The sequence below is a fragment of the Ciona robusta genome, chromosome 11 (genome assembly GCF_009617815.1).
Source record: "Ciona robusta chromosome 11, ASM961781v2".
NCBI lineage: Eukaryota > Metazoa > Chordata > Ascidiacea > Phlebobranchia > Cionidae > Ciona > Ciona robusta.
The window spans coordinates 5,965,801-5,990,147 of NC_143245.1; the positions used below are offsets into that span (position 1 = coordinate 5,965,801).

Sequence of the window (24,347 nt, forward strand, 5' to 3'; positions counted from 1 at the left end):
CCTCCAATACGTTTGCTGTTAGAATCAGCTTAAAGTATTTCAACGTATTGATAACGTGATTATTCGTACCACAAACAACTCCCCTCTCCAAATCAAAATATTCAAATTAGGAAAATAGCGTGCCCGTATGCGTACCCATTGTGCCCGTATGCGTAACCACGACATATGACGACGTTGCTCGGCAACATTTGACGCTTTTTAAGTTTTCGTTATTTTTGTGTATCTTTACCCGCGCTGCAATTTTGGCCGAATTAAAATGGAAAAAGATCAAGCAGGGGTTGGCTGGGGAAGGCTGGCGGCGTCAAGATTCGCAAAATCTCCTGAGGACATTCAAAACGAAATCCTAAAAGCGTTAGAAGGAAAATTACACGTAGATTTTCCCATTCCATCGCCGGTAAGTTTTTGCTTTTAAAGTTTTCTTGGCACTAGTGATTAATGCGTCAGTATGTTACCGATTAGGCTGGTGAAAAGTGTTCGAGGTTGGTAGTTGGGGGTTATTAGTTAGGGCTTAGTTTATAAGGGTTAGTGGTTTGCAGATAACATAGGGGACCTCACTAGCACCGTTTTCTTATTTAAGATTCTAGCATAGTTTTCCCAGTTTTAGGATTGTCAAGCACAATATTGTGACATATTAAAGCTGTGATTATCTTTTAGTACTACTGTTTTAATATACCTAACTGTGTTTATTGTGAATGTGATTTTCATAAAGCTTATTTTGCAGATTCTTATATAATTAAGGTATAAACTTTTGTCTTGAATCAAGTAATTTGTCACCAATTCATATGAATTTGCTTGTCACTCTCTTATTCACTACTGCATGAACATACACTACATTGATATTGGTTTAGAATAAAATATTCAACCACAAAAAATGTCGGTGCCGTGGTATAGTGGTTAGCGCGCCTGCCTGTAATCCAGAGGTAATGGGTTCAAGGCTTGACGCTGCTACCATTGTGGGCATATGTGTCCTTGGGCAAGACACTTAACGGAAATTGCTCCAACCCAGTGGTCACTAATGGGTTGTCTAAATTATCAGCCATACATAAAAAAATGAAAAAATCCCCCCAAAAAATAATTACCCACAAAGTAACATACATGGTAACTCGTAAGCTGGCACGAGGTGTTAAACCCGTGTTATAACGACTGTCGTTTTCCGGCCACGCGAGGATAAAATAAGTTACATTCATTCATTCAATGTGTAAAAACAATAATTATGCGCCAGATTTTTAAGATTTTTTTTACTTTTTGTTTTTGGGTGATATTTGGGTGCTAGTTGTATTGAGTAAAATACCTGAACTAAATATGTTGGTACCAGATTAGGTTCTGACATATTTTAAGGTTATTTTAAAACAGTATATTAATGACTATAACTGTTTTCATTTGAATAAATTTTGGTCTACAATTACAAAGTTATTATTTTTTACCAACAATCCTCCATTGTGACACAGGATTACTCACAATGGCAACGAATGTCTCTTCCCCCACCCCCCTCCACCCAACCTTCACCAACAAAATCCGCGTCTCATAAAAGTATTCGTTCGAAGAGTCGGCCATTAACAGGTGTGTGAAACAATTATTTTTCATTTAAATGTGAAAAATTTCAAAATATAATTAAAACTGCACAGGCACAGTATTTTTTCAGACAAGTTTTAGTTAAAGTAAATAAGATTGTAAATTAGGAAACTAGGCAATATATTAAAATGTTTTAGAGCATTGTAGTGTTTTTTGAATGAGTTCAGTTAAGATAAGATACAGTAATTGTCATATTTGTTTGTTTGTAGATACTTAGCATGAGGCAGATTTGAGAGAAACTATAATTCAGAAGAAAGCAGCTTTTTGTAGGAAAGACAAGGAAATTATTATTGAGATATAAAGTTGTTTTTAAGTTTTATGCAACGTCTTGGTTTGTCAACTGGTTAAGAGGGGTACAGTAAAAAGTAAAGTTTTTTAAGTACTGCTGTATTACTATTATCCAGTAAAGTTATATTGAAATTTGAGCAAGGATGAGAAAAACTTTATTTGGTAGTGCAAATATGTTACAAGAATTTGGCAACTACTTCTATAATGTATCTAAGTTATTTCCTGTTATCTTGCAGGGTAGGAATTAGGTTCAGTGCAGTAGAAATGTCAGTAAAACGAACTTGAAAATAATGTGATGTTATTTATATTGTTATTTGTTGAGAAATAATAAAATAACATGAGCCACATTTCAATATCAAGCACTCACCATGCAGGCAGATCAATAAAATTAAGTAATTTGTTTCATTATATTTAACTTTTTGTATTATATGGTCCCAAAATAGAGAATGAAATATTAACTGTAACTTGCTTTTATCCTCGCATGGCCTGAAAATGACAGTCGTTTTAACATTGGTGTTCTGTTTCATACACCTCGTGCCGGCTTACCAGTAACCATATATGTTACAGTACATATAGGTTATTTTCTATAACAGTTAAGTATATTTTTTGAAGGTTTGAACCCAAACAAAGTAGTAATTATTTAAATGTCATCTATTTAAATATTAAGTATATCTCCCCATATGAAATAACAGTTGTGTCATGCATTGCAGCCAATAAACTAAAACTTAGTTTAAAACTTGTAATATTTCGCAAGGCACCAGTGGAACAACAGCTTGTTCCTCATTATGTTTGCATCCATGGAATAAAAAGGAACCAGTGGTCGATCTTTCTGCTGAGATCGAAAAAACTCAACGGATATCAATCTTACATGCGAGGATAGAAGCAAGGAAAAAATCTTTAGAGCAATATACGTAAGTTGTGTGAAAAAAATAATTTGATTAAAAGCTATGGTTTCTGCTGTATTATATAAAAGTGTGTCAATAATTTTGAAATAACTTGCAAATGCTACAGCATAGTTGAATGTTTATATGTGGTCAACTATTGATTAAAATGGTGGTTTTTATACTTTTTAAAAATATAATAAAAGTATTTGAAGGTTCCTTTGTCAGTAGTATGCAAAGAACACTGGAGCACCCATAGGGGGAGGTGCCTTCCGTTTTTTTAGTACTTGGTTGTACTTTAAACAGGAGTGTTATTACTGCAGTGTTCTCATTTGAAATTGCTTACACGCGATGAAATAGCTTACACGCGATGCACCATATTCATTTTACAATGTTCGTTTTGTTTTCATGTAGCTATGCATTTGCCAAAGCATATAGGCCTATATTACATAACAACATTTTAAAAATAGATCTAAAAAAAATGTTATATATTGTGTCACACCTAAAATTTTTCATTTAAAATGAAATATTTAATAAGCCTATTGTTCGTCCAATTTAGGAAACTGAAACAGGATCTCAAGTCAAATAACGAAGCTTTAAAACAAGAAATAATTTCTCGGGAAGACACAACGCATGTTGGTGTTCGTAAGCTGCTGGAAAAATACGAGCGATACACTTCTGCTTCAAAAGTTTTAGAGAGGAATCATTCGAACCAAGTGGAAGCGGCACAGAAGGATCTGCAAACTAAAGCAGAAATGTTTGCAAATAATATATCAGGTGAATTGACTTAAATGAATGAAATTTTTTGTCTATTAGTCACAATAACGAAGAGCAAAAGAAGTTTAAAAATCCGAAAAGACAGGTAGTAACGGTGAAACAATAGTTGTGAAAACACGCCTTTTAATAAAAAAAAAGAAATTAAAGAATTAAAGTTTTCGATAAAAGGAGTAACTGTAACAATATAATATAAGAAATAAACAGCATTTAATTAAACAATAATCAAATTGTGTGTAAAATGTCCTAAATATAGTAAAAAAAAAATTTGTTGCCGTAACTTAGATTTATAGGTTTAATTTTTCTTGCAGAATTAGCAAATGAAGCAGAATACCTGGATGGTAAAGTTCAGTCTTATCTGTATGACTTACAGGTATTGTAGTGTATGAGATGTTGGTTTGAAATTAATCTTTGTTTTGTTCCAGGTGTTACGTACATACAAGGATAAGGAATACCCTGTGAAAGCAATGTGTATTGCCAAGCTTACCAATAATGTTGGGAACCTATCTACAGAACACAGGGTGGGTTTATGATAGTGTTGTAAGCTGTAGGTCAGTAAATTGTGCATGGCAAAATTTGTACAAAAAAAGTATTTAACATTTTTGCAAAACTTTTACAAAAATCATGATTTAAATTCTCGATAATTTGCATTTGGGCCTGACACTGCATGCTTGACAATTGGACACTTATATTGTACCAATGAGAGATTGAGTTGCTTTTTTAATGTGTTTGCCCAAAGACACATACACGTCAATGATATAAGTATCAAGCATCGAATCTGCCATCCTTCATTTGATATGTAAGTACCACTGAGTCACGGCACAGAACATGTTTCCAAGCAGAGTGAGTTAGATCGTGGAGTTCTACAATCTCAACCCCACTTGCTTCGTGTAGAAGCGCGTGACAGTGATGATAGACCTTGTAAAGATTAAACAGTTCAAATTTTCTTGACAGATATAAATGAAAATTCTTTCCTGTTTCGTACCCAAACGTTCATTAACAAAAACTTTGAATTGAAAGATGCAACTCGAAGAATTGAAGCGAATAATTAACGGTGAGCGGGGAAAGATGGAGGGCCACCATGTGACCAAAACACAAGAAATTGTCGGAAGTGCAGCCAGGAATGCCTTCGATTCTTGCACCTCTAGATCGCTACAACAATTATCGAGGAAAAACCAAGTCTTAATGTACGAGATTGTACAGAATAAGCAAGTAAGGTGTTGCTTATAGGTAATGAGTAAATCTGGTTTACATCTAAGGTTGCATGTGTCCTTACAAAAAATCGAGTGAAATATTGTTTTGAAACTTGGATTGCTAAAGCTTTTCAAAGCTCATTTACCTGGACCTAATATTATGGCTGTTCCAAAAACGGTTAATGTATATTCCTATTGGTATGTTAAATAATACAAATGAATGATTGTAACTTGCTTTATCCTCGTATGGCAGGAAAACCACAGTCGTTATAACACAGGTGTTCTGTTTCATACACATCGTGCCAGCATTTTAAATTGGTATGCCTTAGTAATTATTTGGGCTACATCTGTTCTCCATGTACTATTCAACTTACCCTACATTGTACATAGGATATAAAAGAACTAAAGATAGTTGTTCAGCAACTGCAATATGAAGTAGACGCCCTTGCCAATATGAGAGAAACAAATGTTAGAAAATTTGTATTTCCAGAGTTAAACATAATGGACAAGGCTACGTAAGTGCAAGGTTATAGACCTATAGTTAAGTATAAATATGGTGGCTAAGTTTTTTACACTACACAGGTGTCAACCAGATGAGGAAATATATTTGGACATTCCCAAACTACAACTCCTGCCAATTTAACATATATACATCGCAAAAAATATAAAAAAACTTTTAATGATAAATTTTGTTAAAATTTAAAAGCTTGCATACGCTGTTACAGATAATTATACAAAACAGAACTATGTGGAAAAGGTAGAAAAGTTATTTTGAAATCTCGATACAAGAACTTAAAACATTGCGAAATAATTTGCATATAAAACCAGTCAGCTATGATTGATTTGAAATGTGATTATTGCGTCACAATGTGTTGTATTCTGCTCTCTACTGCCGCCACAAGAGCCGCACCCCTGCCACTCCCATCTGTGGAAAGTTGGAAATCAATATTAAGTTCCGGCGCCAATCTATGGGTTGTGTTTATCAAAAGAGACTTGAACCTGGAAAAAAGGAATTGTTAGAAATTGTTTGTTATATTTTTCGCGACAAATTTTACTGACGAAGTGTTAAAAAGCTTATTATGGTCAGTTTTTTCAAATATAAAATTCTCTTGTTTTTTTTCGTAATGTTTTTTTTAACATAAACAGTTTAATATGAACAGAGGACATTTTACCTGTGTAAGGTCAAACAACTTGGCAAGAAATGGGACCTGAGATTTAGTTGCTTGTTCCTGTTACCCAGGGTGCTACAACCTTTAAGGTACCAGTCAAGTGTTTTGCTCCTTAAATGTTTTGCCCGATAACAAATATGCCTCCGTATTAAGCATTAAACCCTGTAGTCTTTGTTATGATGCAAGCATCTAACCATTGAGCCACAGCACTAAAAAAACGCAAAAAAAAGGAAAAAATCTCACGTTGGGTGTTTTCGATATACGGAACCATCCACTCCTACCACTAGATGTCTCTGTCCCCTGTGTTCGATAATCTTGCGTGCAACAGCAATCACACCAATTGCACATAACGACGCCGCTCTAATAGACAAGGATTCGCAAATCTAAAATGTTAACAATAACAGTTAGGTAAAATATGAAATTTAACATAACAACATAATTTTTTATTTATCTCTTTGGTTACAATAACGAAGTTTATTTTATTGAAACACCAAATAGAAGGAAATGAACAGAAAAAAGATAGTTGCAAAATATGCTATAGATAAAAAGTATGGGAAAGAGCATCCAATAAAAGTGTGAAGTATCAAGTAAGCATTACAAAAACATGACCAAAAAACAAAAGGTTAGTTTTTTTTATTAAATAATTAACCTTTCTCAGTTTCGTCATGTCTTCATCACTACAAGTCACCCCATAGCCACGAAGATACTCCTGCATCATCTCATTTGTAAAGTGGGGTCTACATGGGTAAATGTAAAGTTTGCGTATATACAATATTCCTATTTATTTTTGAAAATGTCTGTAGTACCCAATGGTACAAAATTCAAAACCTTGGCTACAGTTATCGTTTATGCTATAATACAAAGAAAAATCAGTAAAAATAAGTTAGTAAATATATTTATTTTTGTTTACATGTACTGTTTTAAAAGCAGGATCGGCAGTGAATTTTTTACACTGCATTAATCAGTAAAAGAAATTTGTTCACAAAAATGTCTATCTAACTATCAATGTCTATACTTACTGTAATATCTGCGACACAAACGCCGTCGAAAAACCTGATTTGTAAAACAGACTGTTGCTATCAATGGATTGGAACAAATGACCTTTATTAGAAAGGTCAACAATAATAAGACGTGCTAACTCCCCCATGTACATTCCACTAATCATCTTTTCAAAACTGAAAATATTTTAAAATGTTAAATTAATAAACTTTATGTCTACTTTTATTGCCATAATTTAAACCTGGTATCCTTTACAATATATTGTCTGGCATATTATACTTGTGTTTTTGATTTAATGGCAAAAGTTTTGCGGACTTCATTATGATGCCCTATTCAGATCGTCCTTATCAGGATTATATGATACTCAAATACAAGTATATATAATAAAATTACACAACAGCATTTTTACATTGTTACAAATTTTTTTTAACAGGTATTTTTTTGACTGATAAGGTCTGTTGCATTGATCCAGTTCGTCTAAACAACCTTGTGAGACAAAAAAAAGTACTGTTAAAATAACAAATAAAAGTCCGGTTAAAAATGTAAAAAAAACAACATTTTGCAAAATTCAGTGTTACTCGAATAAGAACTCACATATGTTGCCCCACGTTTGGCGAATTCCTATCAATATCGATATCGTAACTTGTTTTGATTTCATCCAAAGCACCACTGTTGTCACCAAATGCCCCCCACTCTGTGTTAATGCACATTTCCCCTTCTAACGTCTTGTGATTATTAAGTAGTTCAATGTTAGATTGAGCTTCCATGTAACACATGTTGGTGCCTGTGCCTGGTGTATAAGAATATTATTATACTCAAGTATTAATAGACATATATCCCAGGTTAGAGCTGAAGAACAGAATCTCTATTATTGAGTGTCTATATACTGCATCTGGGTTATATGTGGTAGCACTTTTGGATTTGGAGTAATAGACCTACGCCTACATTTATGTATGGCTGATAATTTGGACAACCCATTAGTGGCCACTGGTTTGGACTAATTGTGTGTGTTTTAAAAATGTTTAACAACTGTTATTTTGTCGCTATACCCTGTCTTATAAGTTTTATCTTTTTTTGCCATAATCAAGAGAGTAAGTTATCATTATAAAACCTGCAAAATAATATAGATGAACACAAACTGGCGTAAAAATCACCCACCTACAATAAGACCCATGCAAGTATCATGATGGTCAAATGCACAAGACACCAAAGTTCCAACCGTATCATTTACAACAGTTGCCATGATTTTCAACTCAAAGTTCTGAAAAAAAATGTTATTTTTTATTTTATTTACATTTTTATTTCTCGAGGGTAAAGTGGATGCAAGATCCTTTTTTCCAAGAATGCAGTTATACACTCATAGTTGTCAAACACATCCCAGGCAACCCTAAGGTATATGCTTTTTACTGATACCAATTTTATCTTTAGTATTTACAATAATAAAGTCTAGCTGAAAACAAAGTGAAACGCAACAGTCATTAAAAACAAGAACTTTTAAATTTAGAAAGTTTTATGTTCAGGTAAAGGATCAGATTAAAAAAAACAGATTTAGGTTGTGTAGTGTTAATACTTTGTTTTAAGAAAAATTATGTCAAACATGGAAGTAAGGTTTGTTTACAAGAAGTATCGTGCGTGATGTAGTGTGATGTCACTTCCTATAAGTTTCAGACAAAAAATGAACTGTTTGTCATGATGATTATTACGTAATAATTTTATTTTGATTTTGTACCAAAATTTACTTTTTGACTTTGTGTTCAATATAATGTCAATACATTTCAAAACAAGTTACTTATAATTGTTGCATTGTAAGCAAAGGAAAACTATTTAAAAATTGTTCATGGTATACCCAAAAGTTATTTTTAACCATATTAAAGTGATTTAAACTAAGCTATGAACTTATTTTTATTGCATATTATAATCTGTTTCCAAAAAATTGAAACTATATTTCCTTTATAATATATATATAAAAAGTTTTATTTATTAAAATTGCGTTTTTCTCACCAAACATCTGATTTTAAACTTTCGATTAATCGCATCGTTAAGTAATTGACCAATATCCTCTCCCACAACTCCTGTTGCTGTGAAACCTTTCGACCAATTCACTAAAATTGTCTGAAAGTAACAAATATAAAAGTAAGCTGTAACTACAAATACACCAGTTAGTATTGGGTGTGAGCAGAAATAGTTGCACCTTGGGTGTTGGGGTTAATAGACATTTAACTGCAATTGCGTCAACCCAGTTTTCACTAATTGGTTGTCTAAATTGTCAGCCACAAAAAAATAATCATCTACAAAGTTACATACCTAGTAAGTCATAAACTGGCACAAGGTGTATAAAACAAAACACCCAAGTTTTACGACTGTCGCTTTCCCGTTTCCGCAAAATAAAGTAAGTTACACACAACACCATGCAATCAACAGGAATTTCAAACCTGTTTTATTCCAAGATTTTTAGTTGGAAAAGAGAAAGTGAATCCGATTGGAAGCAGTTGACACATCATGTCCCTTTCAACCAAGAAGTCCCACAGACAGTTAACCATATGGTCGAACAACTGGAAACAGTGGTAGGTTGAATCAATATAAACTTTGTATAAAGCAACCATTGTGTTTGTAATGAAATATTAAAAAAAATATATATATATTTTAAAATAGTACCTTTTCAATTTATCTTTCTGTGTATCTGATGTTTTGGTGCATAATTAATAGCCTTGTTTGTTTTAGAGGTCAGTATTGTAAGCAGTAATGAATAAAATAAAAGGGATGAATTCTATATAGATGAGGTCGTTTGGACCTAGGATCAATTTTTGTTGGGTAAGACCCAATTTTTGGTGGGTAAGAATTGTGGGGCAGTTCCTGGTCCCTGCCAAATGTAAATAAGGTCGCTATCTCAGTCGTTTTTCACCTGGGTGCCTGTCCCAGTCATAAGCTCATTTGAAATTGCATAAACTTGGTTGTCCATTTGTATTTTAGGGGAATCTCCAGATTGGATCTTGACCAAGATAATCCTAAAGTTTGTTCCACCAAGATCCAACGCCAGGAATTCTCCGTTTTCTGTGAAATATTTAATTTGAAATGTTAACTTGGTAAGGAACACAGCCCACTTTGTTGATATATATTTCATTACTTAATACTTTTACTGTACAGATATATATTTTAAGTATTCCATAGTATTTAAGCACTTGCTTTGTAACCAAATAGTATGCATACAGGTTAAAGGTTTTATACTGCTAATATTGTGGAAAATGTGTGCCCTGGGAAAGACACATGATAATTGCTCTAATCCAGCGGTCCCTAAAGGGTTGTCTAAATTACCAGCTATACAGATAACAATCCCCCATATAATTACATACATGGTATATGGTAACTCATAGGCTGCCACGTTCATGCACTTATTGGGACCCTGTCACCTTTCAGTAACATTTTACCTGATCCATCAGGGGTACTTGTAACGAAGGAAGGCAACATCTTAATCTCGGCTTCGTCATTCGTGGATTGGTGAAGACCTCTCACAAGCTCCTGGGACATCTTGGAGGATAACCTCATGAGATGATCATCCGATAAAGAAAGAGATTCAATCACGTGATCCACCTAAGGTGATGGTGTGTTAGTGGATGTTAAACTGATGCATTTGTAATTTAAGTGCTGGTAGTTCAAATGCATGTTACACCTTGACATTGAGCATGAGGTGTATGAATGCACCATGTGTGTCTGGTGTATAAGAAATGACACATGTTATAACTCGACAGTGAGCATAAGGTGTATGAATGCACCATGTGTGTCTGGTGTATAAGAAGATGCCCATGTTGTAACTCAACAGTGAGCATGAGGTTATGAATACACCATGTATTTCTGGTGTATAGGAAGACACTAATGTTGTAATATATTAATTGAGTAAACTTAAGTATTCTTACCATAATACTGGTTGTTCAAATCCAATTAAGAAATAATTTGTTTAAATTACATAAGTGCGACCTGAAAAGGAAAATGCCGTCAAATATGATGTCACACGCGATGTAACGACGGCACACATGCTGCAATGAAGTCAGATACAATTTAGACTTGCTGTATTACATCTCTTCCGTAAAAGTCACAACGACTAGTACGGAGCTAAACTCTCTAATACTTGCAAACATATTTAACCTGAACTGCTGATTTACTTAAACGTGCTGTTAAAAATTCGTAGCTTTCAGGTTCGCATGGCCGCGTACACACATACTGCATTTGAACAATAGTGTCGGGTTAACTACCTATGAAACACAGCCTACGTTTGACTTGGGTTTTCGTTATAATAAATTCTTACTTTATATGGTTAGGATTTAAACAAATTCCTACGCCTAAAAGTTAGCGTACGCGTCTAGCAGAATGCAGCACGAATGACAATGCAAAAACCGCAACTACATGCTATAACACAGGACAACATTTTATCACGGTTTACGTTGTTTTACCGTTATTGTGTGAGAGAGCCTTTTTCTTTTGCTCAAGCGCAGATTCATAAACGCTAGATTTGGTCAACGTATTTGGTCAAGTATAATTCTTTGGAAACGATAAAATATAGTCTTTGGAAACGAAAAAAAAATAAAAATATATGGACGCACAATTTCGAAAAAGGCAGGATTAAGTCAGTTTCCAACAAATACTATTTGTTTATGGTACGGCAACATGGCTTTGTTTACAAAATGACGTCATTCGCGGTATGCTCTTTATACAAAAGTGCTAGATAGCGTTGTATGACGATGATAAGACACACATTCTTAATAAATTGCGCCGTTAATGGAACTAACTATAATAAGAATTCATAGGTTTTTATTAGCGACCTTATGTACACTGGCAGGTTTTAAAACTTTATTTAATGAGAGCTATTTTTACGAAGATCAACAATACTGACATTGGCAATTCAATAATTTCGTTTTTTTTATTTTTTTAAAATAAAAAACGAATATAGTAGGGTGGCGGAAGATGGGACACATTTTTATTCTCTTTATCTTATTACATTACTTATTACATTATTGCGATTTATTCGTGTTGTATTTTGACCAGGTTGGGCCCCCATAATAATAGGTGCTGTAATTTCCTGTTAATACAGATAATAACATGCAGAAAAAGCTCCAAAATGCCCTTTTCCCTTTCCGCTTACCAGCTGCGTCATCATGACTACGCTAATCACGTGACCGGTATAAGCGAATCATTGTCATTAATATTCTTTCGTAGCTAAATAACCCACAGTCCTATTCATAAAATACAGCTACAGCTGCCCAAAGTTAGTATAGACCTATACTAACTTTGCAGCTGCCTATCGTGAAAACGAAAAATTTATTGCATCTAGTCGTTTAATTGGCAAAATACGAACGTAAGTGGTTTACAGCCTATATATATAGCGGGGTGGGGAAGATATGACACTTTTTCATTTTTTTCTCGTCTAATTTGGTAGTGAACAAATAAGAACATTCAAGAAATTATTGAACCGTTTTCTATATGAAAATATATGGTTTTATGATTCTTTGTTTACTAATAAATGAGACAAGAAAATAGAGTTAAACGGTGTCCTATTTTCCCCCACCCTAATACAGAGCAAAAGTATTTAGTGGCAATTTTGGATACTTTCTAGCGATGCAAACACAGTGAAAGTTGTCCTCTATAATGCCTTTGTTTTCCACAATGTTCTTTAAAAGCGTTGTGTAATTATAGTTTCCAAATTATGTTGCGCAAGCGCATTGGGAAAAATGTTTTTCGCCAGGGGATGCACCTTAATCGATCTGTTTGTTCAATGACAGAAACAAAGTCTCGTGATTTGATCACAGGATATAAAGTAGATAAGATAAGTATCTTATTTATTAGTTATGCGACTGTATTGAAGATTTGGTTGCTTACATTATAAGCTTTCAATATGTTTAGTTCGCATCATGTACTCAACTGTAGTCACGACATGCCTCCGAACATTACAACGCATTTTCAGGGTAAGTTTTTCATATTTTTCATATGCTTGCTCCGCTAAAGATTACTGTGCTCAATGCAGTTTTACTGTAATATGCATTAAATATCTAATATTGGTATTCTAGCGGTGTAATATCGTTTTTGATTAGTTTTTTTACAGCAAATACTAAATATGGTTTTATAACAAATATGGTCTTATGTATGTATCTGGTGCAGCAATGCAGTTCAGTCTGCAGAGTATGGCAGGCAAACGAGCAATTAAGTTTACAATTCACTTAATTGTGAGCCAAATCTGTATTAAATTTAATTAGTTGGATTTGCTTAAGTGACTTGGAAATGTACATACTTTGCCAGCCAATTTTCAATAACACCACGCTTGTTCGAGAAAAAAGGACGTAGCCCAAGCGAAAACCTGGCAGGAACTGCCAAATTCTGCAGACTAGAACACAGTGGTTGGTGAAGTGGCAAAACTTGAGTACACTGAGTTTGGGAAAAAAACAAGTACCCACGAAGTTGCATATGTGGTAACTTGTACATGGGCATAAGATGTATAAAACATAACACCTGTGGTGTTTATAATGACTTGCTTTGCCCTGTGGGGATTAATAAGCGCATTCATTCATGTTTTAAATTTACATATTTTGAATGGTAATTTTATTTCAGAGCTATCAACTGGTGAATTTGTCGTGGTGGGAATCTATTCATTTCTACTTTTACTAACATGGCTCATATACATCTATGATAATGTGTACAAACATAGATACTCCAACACCAATGGGCCACTTTACAGAATGAAGTACATACAGGTAATTGATATATGAAATTGCTTTTATTATTTAGTTGTTTTTATTATTATATATTATATATATTGCCGGTTTAAAGTATAGTTAATGTTAAACTATTTCTGCATTCCAGTTTAGAGTCTGTAGACTTGACTGAAATATAGATCCTTGGTATAAAATATTATGCAATTCCAATATGCAGTTGTGGTTATTTAATTACTGCAAGTCTGTTAAGCTGAGAATTAATGAGTGAGTTAGTTGAGTATTGGGTTTCTAATGGACAGCCAGGTACCCAGGACTTAGAACTTATATACTAATGGTCATTGTTTAACCAACCAGGAAATTTCTATAAAACATTTCAAAATAAAATGCTTAAATTTTCTAATCTACTTTAGGCAGTATATGTTGTGTATTCCACCATGGCATATCTAGCTTTAATATCGCCACGATCTAGTATTGTTTGTGAACTTGTATTTGCCATGTAAGTGTTGAACTGTTGATGCAGTGCCCTTGAAATAATTGCAAAAATTTGCGCTTTTGTAATTTTTGCGATTTTTTAATCCTGTGTACTGTCATGACTTAAGAAATAAAATTTGTAATTAAAATTTGGATTAAAAAACTAATTAGCATTAATATTTATCAATCATTTTTGTTTTGTATGTTCACTGCATTTGATGTTATTAGCAGGTTAATTAAATACTCATGTGCATCGTGCAAACAATTTGCTGTGAAATGTAAACTGTTCAAACATTTCCTCAGATTATTGCAAGTTGTTTTATAATTTGATTGTCATACTTTGTTTTTTTATTGTATATATATATTATATATTCAAATTTGTTTAAAACTATTTTTAATCCACTGTATTGCAATGTATTGTATAGTATATTCAAACAGTAATTAACTGAGTTCAAGACAGATTGCTGCTAGATAATATAACAAAAATACATTTTGCGGTATAATAATAAAATGCATATATATATATTATATTTAAACTAAGCTGTTCAAAATTATTATTATTCAATCATAGTACCTTTGCTTTCATCTAACTAAATAAACGGCAACAATTGTAAAAAGTCCAACATAAAACTTAGTTTTACCCCCAATTACTTTGAACATAACATTATCTCCTACCAGTTACATCTCATTTGCATTGAAAGAATTCATGTGTTTCATGCTTGAATTGATGCAAGAAAATCAACCCAATGAATGTGAAACTGTCTCTCTAGCAGCCACCCCACTTGCTTGCTGTTGTTGGTTGTGTTGTCCAAGAGTTAAAGTCAGCAAGTTAGTTTATTGAAATAAGTTTCTGTCTTTTTTATTTACAATTCTGGTGGTCTATATTTGTAAGTGAATTATAATTATTTTTAGAGAGCTGTATGCATTTTATTGAACTTCATTGTATATTAGCGACCTTGTTTTATTTAGGACTTTTTTATGTTACAATTTTATGTTAAAAAAGTTACAATCAAGCTAACTTGTAACGTCTTGTGCTATAACAACTGTCATTTTCCAGTCATGAGAGGATAAAAATATATTAATTTAATTTTTTTTTAAATTTATTATTTAAATTTTGCCTAATGCAGAACTTTCATTCTTGGCATCAAGTTTGGAGTCTACCAAGCCGTTGTGCTTCGACCTTTGTTGGCTTTCATTGAAACCATTTTGTGGTCAAATGGATTTCTAAAGTTTGGTGTTGTAAGTAGAAAATCCCTTCACCATGATGTTGTTGCTATGTTTATATATTCCATGCAGCCTTAACTATTATGTCTGCTTATTTACACACTGTAATAGCCCCAGCAACTGAACTGTGGGCATGGGAGTGGTAGCCATGGATAAGTCGCTCATGTTCTCTTCCCCCATAGAATATAGATGACCAAATCAAGCAAAACTCTTGTTTGCTTATTCAAACACTGCAAAAGCTTTAGCAACTCAACTGTGCACATTAGAGTGGCAACCATGGATTAGTTCCACACTCACTTAAACACATTTAAATGCAGGAAACCAAAGCTGGTCAAGTCATTGAATTAGTGAATGGAATTAGTATTTTATTTGCCATGTACGCCTCTGTGCTTATGTTTTATGCAAGCAAGAACAGTACAAGTCAATTTTTTATCAACGCCAAGTTTATTTGCATTCAAGTAAGGTTTTGAATAGCTTTTTTTTAACTTTTCATTATTAAAAAAGTTTGCCTTTTAAGAATGAGATTTTAAATCATAAATTAGGATGAAAAGCAGATAAATTTTAGCTTTATAAAGTTTTGGTAGCGCAGAAACTTTTTTACAACTGAAACTGCTGTAAACCTAAACTGTGGTAAGTATCTTATTAATAATTCAGTATTTAGTGTTCCAAATTTTAAAATATTCAGGTCGAATTTATGTTTATATTTCATATGTTTCAGCTGGTTATGTTAGTAGCTTGTGGACAACAAAATCTTCTTGGTTTATTAGCAAAAGTTGGAGCCATACCTTGCATTAGAAACTTTAGCGCCTCAGTTAGGGCTGAAGGTGATTTATATTTTCATACTTAATTTTTTAAATTACTTTGTGAATGACTTTGTAACTCGTGCTCACTGTCAAATCGTATCATGGTGTCTTCTTGTACACCAAACATATATGGTGTATTCATACACTTCATGCTCAATGTTAAGTTATAGGTTTTTTATACACTGGACACACATGGTGTACTTATACACCTTATGCTCACTGTCAAGTTATAACATGCATGTATTCTTCCATACCAGATGACACAACACAGTGTGAATCATACACATAACATATAATTAGAATGAGTACACTTGTGTCATGTTATGAGTACACTGTCAATGATGACTTACATATACCATACATATCTTAATGTTACCACAACACTAAACTCCTGCTATTTAGACTTACACCACCTCATGGTTATTCCTGAAATGTTTGTGCTTCTGGTAATTTCAACTTTTGTTCATCGAAAGCAAAACCAAGTTGGAAACAATGAGCAAGAGCCCTTGCTAAATGACAAAGCCGATTTTTCGCCGCAATTTGTTTAAATTTACATTTATCCTTGCTTAATAAAGTTTTAATAAAATCGTATTACAAGCACCCCGTTTTTGTGTGTTGTGTAATTATCAACACTTTCTGCGCATGTTACGTATACAATCTGGTATGCACAGCTTTGAAAATGTGTTCTATTTTCAAGAAGTTATTTATAAAGAATAAATGTCATTTTTATCTTTGCGGGCCAACGATAATCGCTATGAAAATAGTGGCCGTGTAAAACAGTTGCCCACGAGTGTTCTGGGCGTGGTTACGGACACATTTAGCACATATTATCCAAATACCCCGATAGTGTTTTGAATGAATGAATGAATGTAACTTACTTTATCCTCGCGTGGCCGGAAAACGACAGTCGTTATAACACGGGTGTGCACCTCGCGCCAGCTTACGAGTTACCAAGTATGTTACTTTGTGGGTGATTATTTTTTTAATTTTTTTTTTATTTTTATGTATGGCTGATAATTTGGACAACCCATTAGTGACCACTGGGTTGGAGCAATTGCCGTTAAGTGTCTTGCTCAAGGACACATACGCCCACAATGGTAGCAGCGACGAGCCTTGAACCCGTTACCTCTGGGTTAGAGGCCTCTGGGTTTTAAATAATTAACAACGGTTAAGTCGTAAAGTGAAGAATTTACAATTCTTTGAATGTTCTATGTTTAAATGGAACGAGAAAATAGAATGAAAAGGTGTCCCATCTTCCTATACCCTTTAGTATACGGTGCTACGGTGGGTGCCTTTTGGACTTAAGTTAAATATGCGATTTATACGGGATTATTGTGACATTAAGTACACGCATTAATGCTTAATACCCGCTGTGCCTGGCCTAGTCCATTTAGTTTTTTTAGTTAATACGCGAAAAATTGCTTTGAAATATTTAATTCGACTTCAAAAGTTATAAATTTCAAGATGCAACATTTTTTTTAAATATTGTTTACATTTATATCTGTATAATATTCTTGCACAACACAACATTGATATTCATGAAGTTACATTTTCGTTGAAAACTTAGTTAGCTGTTTATTTATTTTTCGATGTCCCTTAGGTCGACCCCGTCTTCGGGCAGTGGGTGCTGCAGTACGGAAGATTGTTGTGTCCCTTGCACGTTTCGAAAGTAAGCATCTGCTTACACGTCTCGCAGGAAAAGCAAGACTTGTGCCATACTTGGTCCAAGTGATTAAGAGATTCCATTGAGTAGACGGTTTTTTTGCATCTCGCACAAGTCGAAGTCGATCTAAACATCTTAACGATGAACTAAAGAAAGTTGGATTAGAACTTACTAAAATAGAGTTACAGCTATAGCTAACGCAGCCGTAAATATAGCCTTTTCAGGACTGAACCTCGCTGTGCACTATTTTATATAAAAGATAAACTTCTACACAACACATCAGTCCGACTCGTCTCTATACATATTACGAACGATAACTGCGGGATGAAAATTTGTTCAGCGCGACCGCATATGATTAACTGGATTATATTGCATCGGTGATCTATGGTTCACCGTTCGTTTTGACATTATTCAGCGTTATTACTCAGATTTCCGCGTGGCTTATTAATACCAATGCATCAACAAGTTCGTTCCGAATTGACTGTACTGCGAGACCGACTGCCCAAAGTTGGTTCCAATGACGTCATCATGACGTCAACCGATACCAGGTTACACGTCAAATGTTACCACGACTCTTTAATGTTACCACGAAATTTTTATAAGGTGTGTTTTATATCGGCCATATTTCCTTTGAGTTTTCAAACAATTGTTATAGCTTATGCAAACGACTGATGGCTAATGTTTTTTATTGTTTAGAAAGCACATTTATTGTTACGGCCTCTCTAGTAGGCCGTGTAATCCATTGTGTATAATAAGTCAGCAGCGATGCTGAACGGTATTATTTCCATTGAAAATGTGCATTCTAGCACGACCAAAACATACAGTTTTCTTCTTTAACCTAGAGTTGCTTGCTTTCGTATCCAAGACATGTTAGTTTGTAAAGTATATAAATAGATGCTTCTTAATATGCGAGAATATAGTCTTTTTTATGCTTATTATATTACTCCTATAGCTGTTAATTATTTTAAAATTGGTTGTTGGGTTATTTTTTATTAAAAAAGTTATTTAAATTATTGTTATTTATTATAAATATATTTATGGGTTAATTTCTATTTTTTTTGTTATAAAATAATATTTTAAGCTGCATAAATGTTTTACTTTTAGAATTACGGTATTCTTGTAGTGATCTCTTTTATATATCTGGTTAGAGCTATATAGCCAGCAACCAATCATAACCAAGAAGTAGCTAATTACTGTCTAAGCATAGTACACTAACATGTTAGTGTACTATGGTCTAAGTCAATTAAGCCATAGAAATTATTTGCGGGTAAGTCGCAGCCACAGGAAGCACTCAAGAGAAAGCCATACGTTATAACGTGGTGTGAATAAACTGATGTAGTGAGATATCACAGCGCCATACGTTACACCGTGCTGAGGATAAACTGTAGCAAGACATTACAGTTTTCATGTTAAATTGTTTTCACAGTTGCCTTCAAATGGCTTTAGAATCTTGTGCTGGTAGTTGGTTAGTATATATTAGTAGGTGTAAACGGTAAATGCATTTAACTTTCAACGAGGTTGCATGAGTCTATAGCTTTGCGTGTTTGGTTAAGAGTGCAATTTTCTTTTTAATAGAGGCCATTGTTGATTATAATCCCTTATGTGAGTAATATAACAGGGATGGTATTCTTGGCTACCGACTTAACTAGTAACTATTGGTTAGCGCGTTTCTTTAGTGGGCCGACTAAAAAAAACTGTGCATTATATTACAGAAGTTATAGTCGGTAAAATCGACCGACTAAAATTTTAGTCGGGCAACTAAAAAAGCAAATTTAATTAGGTTTAAAAATGCTGCCATCGTCGGGGAAAGTTGGGTAATATGTTGTCATCTTCGAATACAATCACTTTGTTATATCACACAGCGTCGTCAATAATAGTTTGTTGAAACCCATTATGGAAGTCACTAAATTGGCGCTCTTTTGGACAAGGCGGACGTACTTAGGGCGGCTCGGTGTTTTTAGGGCAAACATTTACCGTTAGGTAAAGGGTTGGGGTCTGTCCAAGTGCGATTTGTATCCTTGAGTGCGGGTTGTATCCTTGTGCTGGTAGCTGCGGTTTGTATCCTTATTGTGCTAGTAGTAATGTTCACCGCCTGTTAGACATATCACTCTAGTAGGCTGTGAAACGTGGTAATGTGTAATAGTTTTGTTTTATATCAGAAACTCTTGTTACCTATATAGAGTATTAAGTTATATGCCTGCCAGCAACAATTGCATAATAGAGACCATTGTCGATTATAATCCCTTGTGTGAGTAATATTACAGATTTTAAAGTGCTGCAATTGTAGGGTATAGATCAGTTAATATTTGTCACCTTTGAATACATTACGTATATGGTACAGTTTATGCAAAATGATAGAATTTCAAATAGAACCAAAGACTGCAGAACTTACAGAGGTTTATTAGTTTTTTGTTTTTTTTAAATGGTTGAATTAGAAATCTAGGACTGTTGTAACTGTATTGGAACTTTTGTATCAAAACAATTAGTTTTGAACTGGAAAAATTGTTACGTAGAATGAAGACATTAAAGTTCATTTTTACTGCATTGGTATGCACCATTTCTATCAGTCTGTTGGCGATGGAAAAGTGGAGTAACCATAGTTTGGATAAGTTCAAAACACCTACATTTTACTATCAAAAGACAGATGAAACTGCAACTCCTGCATTACCAAAGCAGATAAAAGCAAGCACAATATATGTAAACACAACTTCGGACGCTTTTTTGGACGAAACAAACAGTTCTATACTACTGGCACTTAACGGACTCCGTTATTTTGATAAATATGGCGAAGCAATACAAGGTGAAGTGAAAACCAAGCAACCGTATTTGTATGATGCCGTATACAACTGGACCACTTACATGCCAGACCTAGCACAGTCATTGGCAAAGCTAACATCTGCGAATAGTGAAAACAAGCCAAATTTACACACATGTCCAAACTACACTCAAGTGACCGTCGAATCAAATTTGAATTTAACAGTGGGCAACAGGTAATGCGTACTATAAATCATGGCTGTTTAAAAAATCCTGATTTCTCTTTATTTGTATCAGCAGATTTATGTTTGTATGTATGTGTAAGTGTATACTGCCAAAATAACAGGGTAAATGAAACACTTACATATAGAATACGTATTACCGGTACCACGTTCAATTTCTACGTTACAGATAACGCAAACAGTTGGGGGTTAGTGGTTGGAAGTTAGGGTTTTCCCTAACACAAAACATTGCGCAAATTAAGATTATAGCGCGTGCCGTATCATACGTAACATATCGCTATTGTGGCTTGACGCGAATTTCAGTGACGCAGCATGTTTTCGGGCATTTTCAATTTTATTTTCGCCACGAACGACCGACATAAAAATGGTATACAGCGGATATCAGTGAGACCCAAAGAACATTTTAGGAAAAACATTTTTACTGTTTACCAGCAGCTAAAGAATTACGGCTACATGTAAAGCCGTCATAGTAGTTACATTCTCTATCTCCAACAGTTTTTCTGCAACAATCCGAGCATTCAATTGTAGAGGGAAACCGAAAACGTTCGGTGGAGATTATTTTCGTGCTCGAATTATTAGAACAGAGGATGTAGGTCTCATTCGACCTAATGGGATTGCCTGCAATATAATAGACAACAACGATGGCTCTTACGCCATACGCAGTCCGCTACCCATTCCGGGTGCAATGGTTTTAGAAGTCGTCCTTGTTAGTTCTGTTGAACAAATTGGTAAATTAGTCAATGTTACCGGACAGAGGCGGTTTTCTGGTACAAGTTACTCTGCAGAATTATCAAGCGGTGAACAGGTCGAGTGTAACGTGGACTTAACAGTATTTGGAATGTAAGTGGTCTAAGTTAGGCATTACATACATGTTTTCGTACAACAACACTAAATGTGTAACACCAAGATTAAGCATGGGTTTGTTTGTACATAGGTACAACTCGTCGACTCTCTGCGATTACTCTAACCCAAGAAATAAAGAACCATGGTTTTGCAGTAAACCAAACTCTGGCAATTGTTCTACACTAACGTGGGTCACTTTTTTAATAACCAGCGATGAGCCTATCCAGCACAAAGCTTTTATCGGTTACATCATGGCCCACGGTCTTGACCAAAACGTTTCCAGTCACCATCTCACAGTTTCAGGCGAATACGTAAAGGACCAACTACCCCACTGCTCTATAAACAATTATCTTCAAAAAGCGGATTTGCTTCCTCATGGTTATTTTTTAAATGGTCAATGGAAATCGTTACTTTGTGACTACGAGCTGAATCGAGACGGTATCTTTCCATGTTTTCAAAACAAGATTGTTTACTTTCTCGGCGATTCCACTGTAAGACAATACTTCGAATTTGTCACCGATTTAAAGAAACTTGAATTGTTTGGTCCTGATTCGAAAAAGGTTTGGCAGCAACCAAAAGTAGCGTTTGACGATGAGTACATTGTCACGTTTTATTATCGTGCTCATGGACCCCCATTACAAAACCCTGGACCACCGAGTAGCCGTCCTTATATAAGTGACGTATTAGATGAATTATCTGGCGGGCCTAATGTCTACGTTCTAATCACAATAAGCATCCATTTATACTATTACGAGCCTTCTGTTTTCATTCACCGAGTCATAGGAATACGGGATGCATTAAAACGACTCGCCACAAGACACCCTGGTACAAAAGTTATCTTAAAAGGAAATAACGTACTGGCTTCTCCTCAAGAATGGCTGGGACTTAGATACGATACTATTATGTCAAAACTGTTTAAAAATATTGACTCTGTTATATTCTTACGATTATGGGATATCACATCTGTTTGGCCGTTGAACGACTATCATCCTGCGGGCCCAACTTTAGCTGAAGAAATTCTTTATACTTTCAAATTCTTCTGTGACAATCAGACAATCAGTGAGATATTTTTTATCTAGAATATTTTATACACAACGTTTTTTGTTAATTTATTTAACTAATAGAGGTGTGGTAGAATACATCCTTCTCTTAGTTATATAACTTTGTGTGTACTTTTCTTCCAATTGCGAGTAACTTGTATAGTACTGCGGGGTAAGATGGGACACCTTTAGCACATAATATCCAAATATCTTGATCGTGTTTTAAACAATTAACAACGGTCTATATGAGAGTCGCGGGATACGGTTTTCTAATTCTTTGAATAATCTTTGTTTACTACCAAATGGGACAATAAAATAGACTAAACATCTCCCCCACCCTACTGTATCTAATTGCTCGCTGTTTGTCTGCTAAAGGAATATAGCGGCCACGCTTCTTTCGACAAGTATATGTAAACGTGGATTGTAGTTAATGTATTGCCAAAGATACTTACTTCTTGATGTTATCATATGCAGGTGTTTGACCATAGTATACTTCAGTATACTATGGTTTGACTGTTGATGATATAATTGAACTTGTTGTGACCTTATCAAATTTATTTATTAAGTCCAAAATCAAAAATGAATGGAAAGTCGGAAAAAAATTAGCTTTGTTTTTTCCGGTTCAATCTTTGCCATAATACGTGTTGGACAATAAAACTGGTTATCCTTTAACAGAGTATAGGCTACAGGTGCTGAGTTTTGTTACGGATCATGGGACTTGTTTAGTCGTTTCGGTAAGTGCATGTATTTCGAGAAGGCGCATATTACACAAAAAAACACAAAAGAAATACCGTATAACGTAGTTAAGATTATAGTTTAAAGTCCGACGCTTGTAAGAAGCCATTATTTTTGTATGCCCAATTTTATTTGTCTTTCGCTCTTATCTTAAAAAGTTATTATAGTAAGGTGGGGGAAGACGGGACTCCTTTTCATTATATTTTCTCATTCAATTTGGTAGTAAAAAACGAATATTCAAAGAATTATATAACCCACAACTCCCATAGCCGGTTGTTCAGGTTACTTAAGATAATATATGTTAAAGCTGTCCCACCTTCCCCCACCCTACTAGATGGCATAAAAAACACATGTCTACTGGTCAGTTATTGTAATTTATTTAAATATTCTCTCCTGGGTTTCTCTTTATTTTTTTTATATATATAAGCCGAATTTACAACTACAATTTATTTGTTTATAAACTGAATAATAATTATGTCTCCCGTTTAATGTTTTTTGATTTTTTTTAAATTTAGACTACAGAAACATTTTAAAAGATCAAGACCCGCTATTTATTCACTACTGTTATAACATAGCATGTAACACTTCTTTTTATTTTTGTTTTTCGCGCCCCCTTCCGAGTCACACGTTTTACACACAGTTTAAGAACCACTGGTCTATTTATTATTCAACATGCAATGAGCCTGAAAATATAGGAGCGAGAATGAGAACCTTTTCTGTAAATTATTTATGGTCCATATGAGTTTGTCCTTACAACTAAATAAAGTGCGATTATTTAAAGCAGTTTGTTATGATAATAATCAACGCAGAAAACAATGTTAATAATATACTTGGATAAAATTAGACACGCGTATCTGACATTTCATATAGTAGGGTGGGGGAAGATGGGACACTTTGTCAGACCAGACTCTTTTTTTAATTTTCTTTTTACGGACCCCCATTTAATGATAATCAGGAAAATAAGGTTACAGAATTATTCGACAGTATTATCACGACTT

General features: G+C 34.3%; 4 protein-coding genes across 9 annotated transcripts; 3 read left to right on the forward strand and 1 right to left on the reverse strand.

The window, feature by feature from the left end:
• Positions 1 to 114: 114 nt before the first annotated feature.
• LOC149728755 (uncharacterized protein C20orf96-like) lies at positions 115 to 5,826 on the forward strand. 3 transcript variants are annotated; one of them, XR_016385992.1, is made up of 10 exons: positions 115 to 394; positions 1,449 to 1,560; positions 2,615 to 2,771; positions 3,301 to 3,518; positions 3,827 to 3,888; positions 3,941 to 4,036; positions 4,536 to 4,727; positions 5,099 to 5,223; positions 5,291 to 5,420; positions 5,476 to 5,826. XR_016385992.1 is itself a non-coding variant. In XM_089888020.1 (9 exons), the coding sequence occupies exons 1-9, from the start codon at positions 257 to 259 to the stop codon at positions 5,349 to 5,351; spliced, it is 1,161 nt and encodes a 386-aa protein (XP_089744146.1). In that variant the 5' UTR covers positions 115 to 256; the 3' UTR covers positions 5,352 to 5,826. The 3 variants fall into 3 exon arrangements, 2 of the variants coding, with proteins under 2 accessions (XP_089744146.1, XP_089744147.1); XM_089888020.1 differs by having other exon boundaries at positions 5,291 to 5,826; XM_089888021.1 differs by lacking the exons at positions 115 to 394; positions 1,449 to 1,560 and adding an exon at positions 2,106 to 2,252 and having other exon boundaries at positions 5,291 to 5,826.
• On the reverse strand, positions 5,176 to 10,937 carry LOC149728756 (hexokinase-1-like). The gene is made up of 11 exons (XM_089888008.1): positions 10,788 to 10,937; positions 10,302 to 10,464; positions 9,779 to 9,927; positions 9,309 to 9,428; positions 8,878 to 8,988; positions 8,035 to 8,137; positions 7,471 to 7,666; positions 6,897 to 7,052; positions 6,527 to 6,614; positions 6,121 to 6,260; positions 5,176 to 5,707 (listed from the first exon to the last, which is right to left on the reverse strand). Exons 1-11 carry the CDS (start codon positions 10,788 to 10,790, stop codon positions 5,563 to 5,565), a joined length of 1,374 nt encoding a protein of 457 aa, XP_089744134.1. The 5' UTR covers positions 10,791 to 10,937; the 3' UTR covers positions 5,176 to 5,562.
• Positions 10,938 to 12,369: 1,432 nt separating this feature from the next.
• On the forward strand, positions 12,370 to 16,672 carry LOC149728757 (organic solute transporter subunit alpha-like). 2 transcript variants are annotated; one of them, XM_089888029.1, is made up of 9 exons: positions 12,370 to 12,830; positions 13,162 to 13,259; positions 13,471 to 13,613; positions 13,985 to 14,070; positions 14,724 to 14,873; positions 15,173 to 15,284; positions 15,587 to 15,727; positions 15,988 to 16,093; positions 16,475 to 16,672. In XM_089888029.1, the coding sequence occupies exons 3-9, from the start codon at positions 13,599 to 13,601 to the stop codon at positions 16,618 to 16,620; spliced, it is 756 nt and encodes a 251-aa protein (XP_089744155.1). In that variant the 5' UTR covers positions 12,370 to 12,830; positions 13,162 to 13,259; positions 13,471 to 13,598; the 3' UTR covers positions 16,621 to 16,672. The 2 variants fall into 2 exon arrangements, with proteins under 2 accessions (XP_089744155.1, XP_089744154.1); XM_089888028.1 differs by lacking the exon at positions 13,162 to 13,259 and having other exon boundaries at positions 12,371 to 12,830.
• Positions 16,673 to 18,031: 1,359 nt separating this feature from the next.
• Positions 18,032 to 23,288, forward strand: LOC149728758 (NXPE family member 3-like). Of its 3 annotated transcripts, XM_089887992.1 has the most exons (4): positions 18,032 to 20,131; positions 20,249 to 20,725; positions 21,227 to 21,571; positions 21,666 to 23,288. In XM_089887992.1, the coding sequence occupies exons 2-4, from the start codon at positions 20,250 to 20,252 to the stop codon at positions 22,651 to 22,653; spliced, it is 1,809 nt and encodes a 602-aa protein (XP_089744118.1). In that variant the 5' UTR covers positions 18,032 to 20,131; position 20,249; the 3' UTR covers positions 22,654 to 23,288. The 3 variants fall into 3 exon arrangements, with proteins under 3 accessions (XP_089744118.1, XP_089744119.1, XP_089744117.1); XM_089887991.1 differs by lacking the exon at positions 18,032 to 20,131 and having other exon boundaries at positions 20,142 to 20,725; XM_089887993.1 differs by lacking the exons at positions 18,032 to 20,131; positions 21,227 to 21,571 and having other exon boundaries at positions 20,141 to 20,725.
• The last annotated feature ends 1,059 nt before the right edge of the window (positions 23,289 to 24,347 follow it).

Coding starts and splice junctions, on each gene's coding strand:
- LOC149728756 (XM_089888008.1), bottom strand. Junction 7,667..8,034: donor TTGCATGGGTCTTATTGTAG/GTGGGTGATTTT, acceptor CTTATACACCAG/GCACAGGCACCAACATGTGT. Junction 7,053..7,470: donor CCAAACGTGGGGCAACATAT/GTGAGTTCTTAT, acceptor AAATATTTTCAG/TTTTGAAAAGATGATTAGTG.
- LOC149728758 (XM_089887992.1), top strand. CDS start 20,250: ATGAAGACATTAAAGTTCATTTTTACTGCATTGGTATGCACCATTTCT. Junction 20,726..21,226: donor AATTTAACAGTGGGCAACAG/GTAATGCGTACT, acceptor TATCTCCAACAG/TTTTTCTGCAACAATCCGAG. Junction 21,572..21,665: donor GACTTAACAGTATTTGGAAT/GTAAGTGGTCTA, acceptor GTTTGTACATAG/GTACAACTCGTCGACTCTCT.
- LOC149728755 (XM_089888020.1), top strand. CDS start 257: ATGGAAAAAGATCAAGCAGGGGTTGGCTGGGGAAGGCTGGCGGCGTCA. Junction 2,772..3,300: donor AAATCTTTAGAGCAATATAC/GTAAGTTGTGTG, acceptor CGTCCAATTTAG/GAAACTGAAACAGGATCTCA. Junction 3,519..3,826: donor GTTTGCAAATAATATATCAG/GTGAATTGACTT, acceptor TTTTTCTTGCAG/AATTAGCAAATGAAGCAGAA.
- LOC149728757 (XM_089888028.1), top strand. CDS start 12,761: ATGTTTAGTTCGCATCATGTACTCAACTGTAGTCACGACATGCCTCCG. Junction 13,614..13,984: donor ACAGAATGAAGTACATACAG/GTAATTGATATA, acceptor AATCTACTTTAG/GCAGTATATGTTGTGTATTC. Junction 15,728..15,987: donor CCAAGTTTATTTGCATTCAA/GTAAGGTTTTGA, acceptor CATATGTTTCAG/CTGGTTATGTTAGTAGCTTG.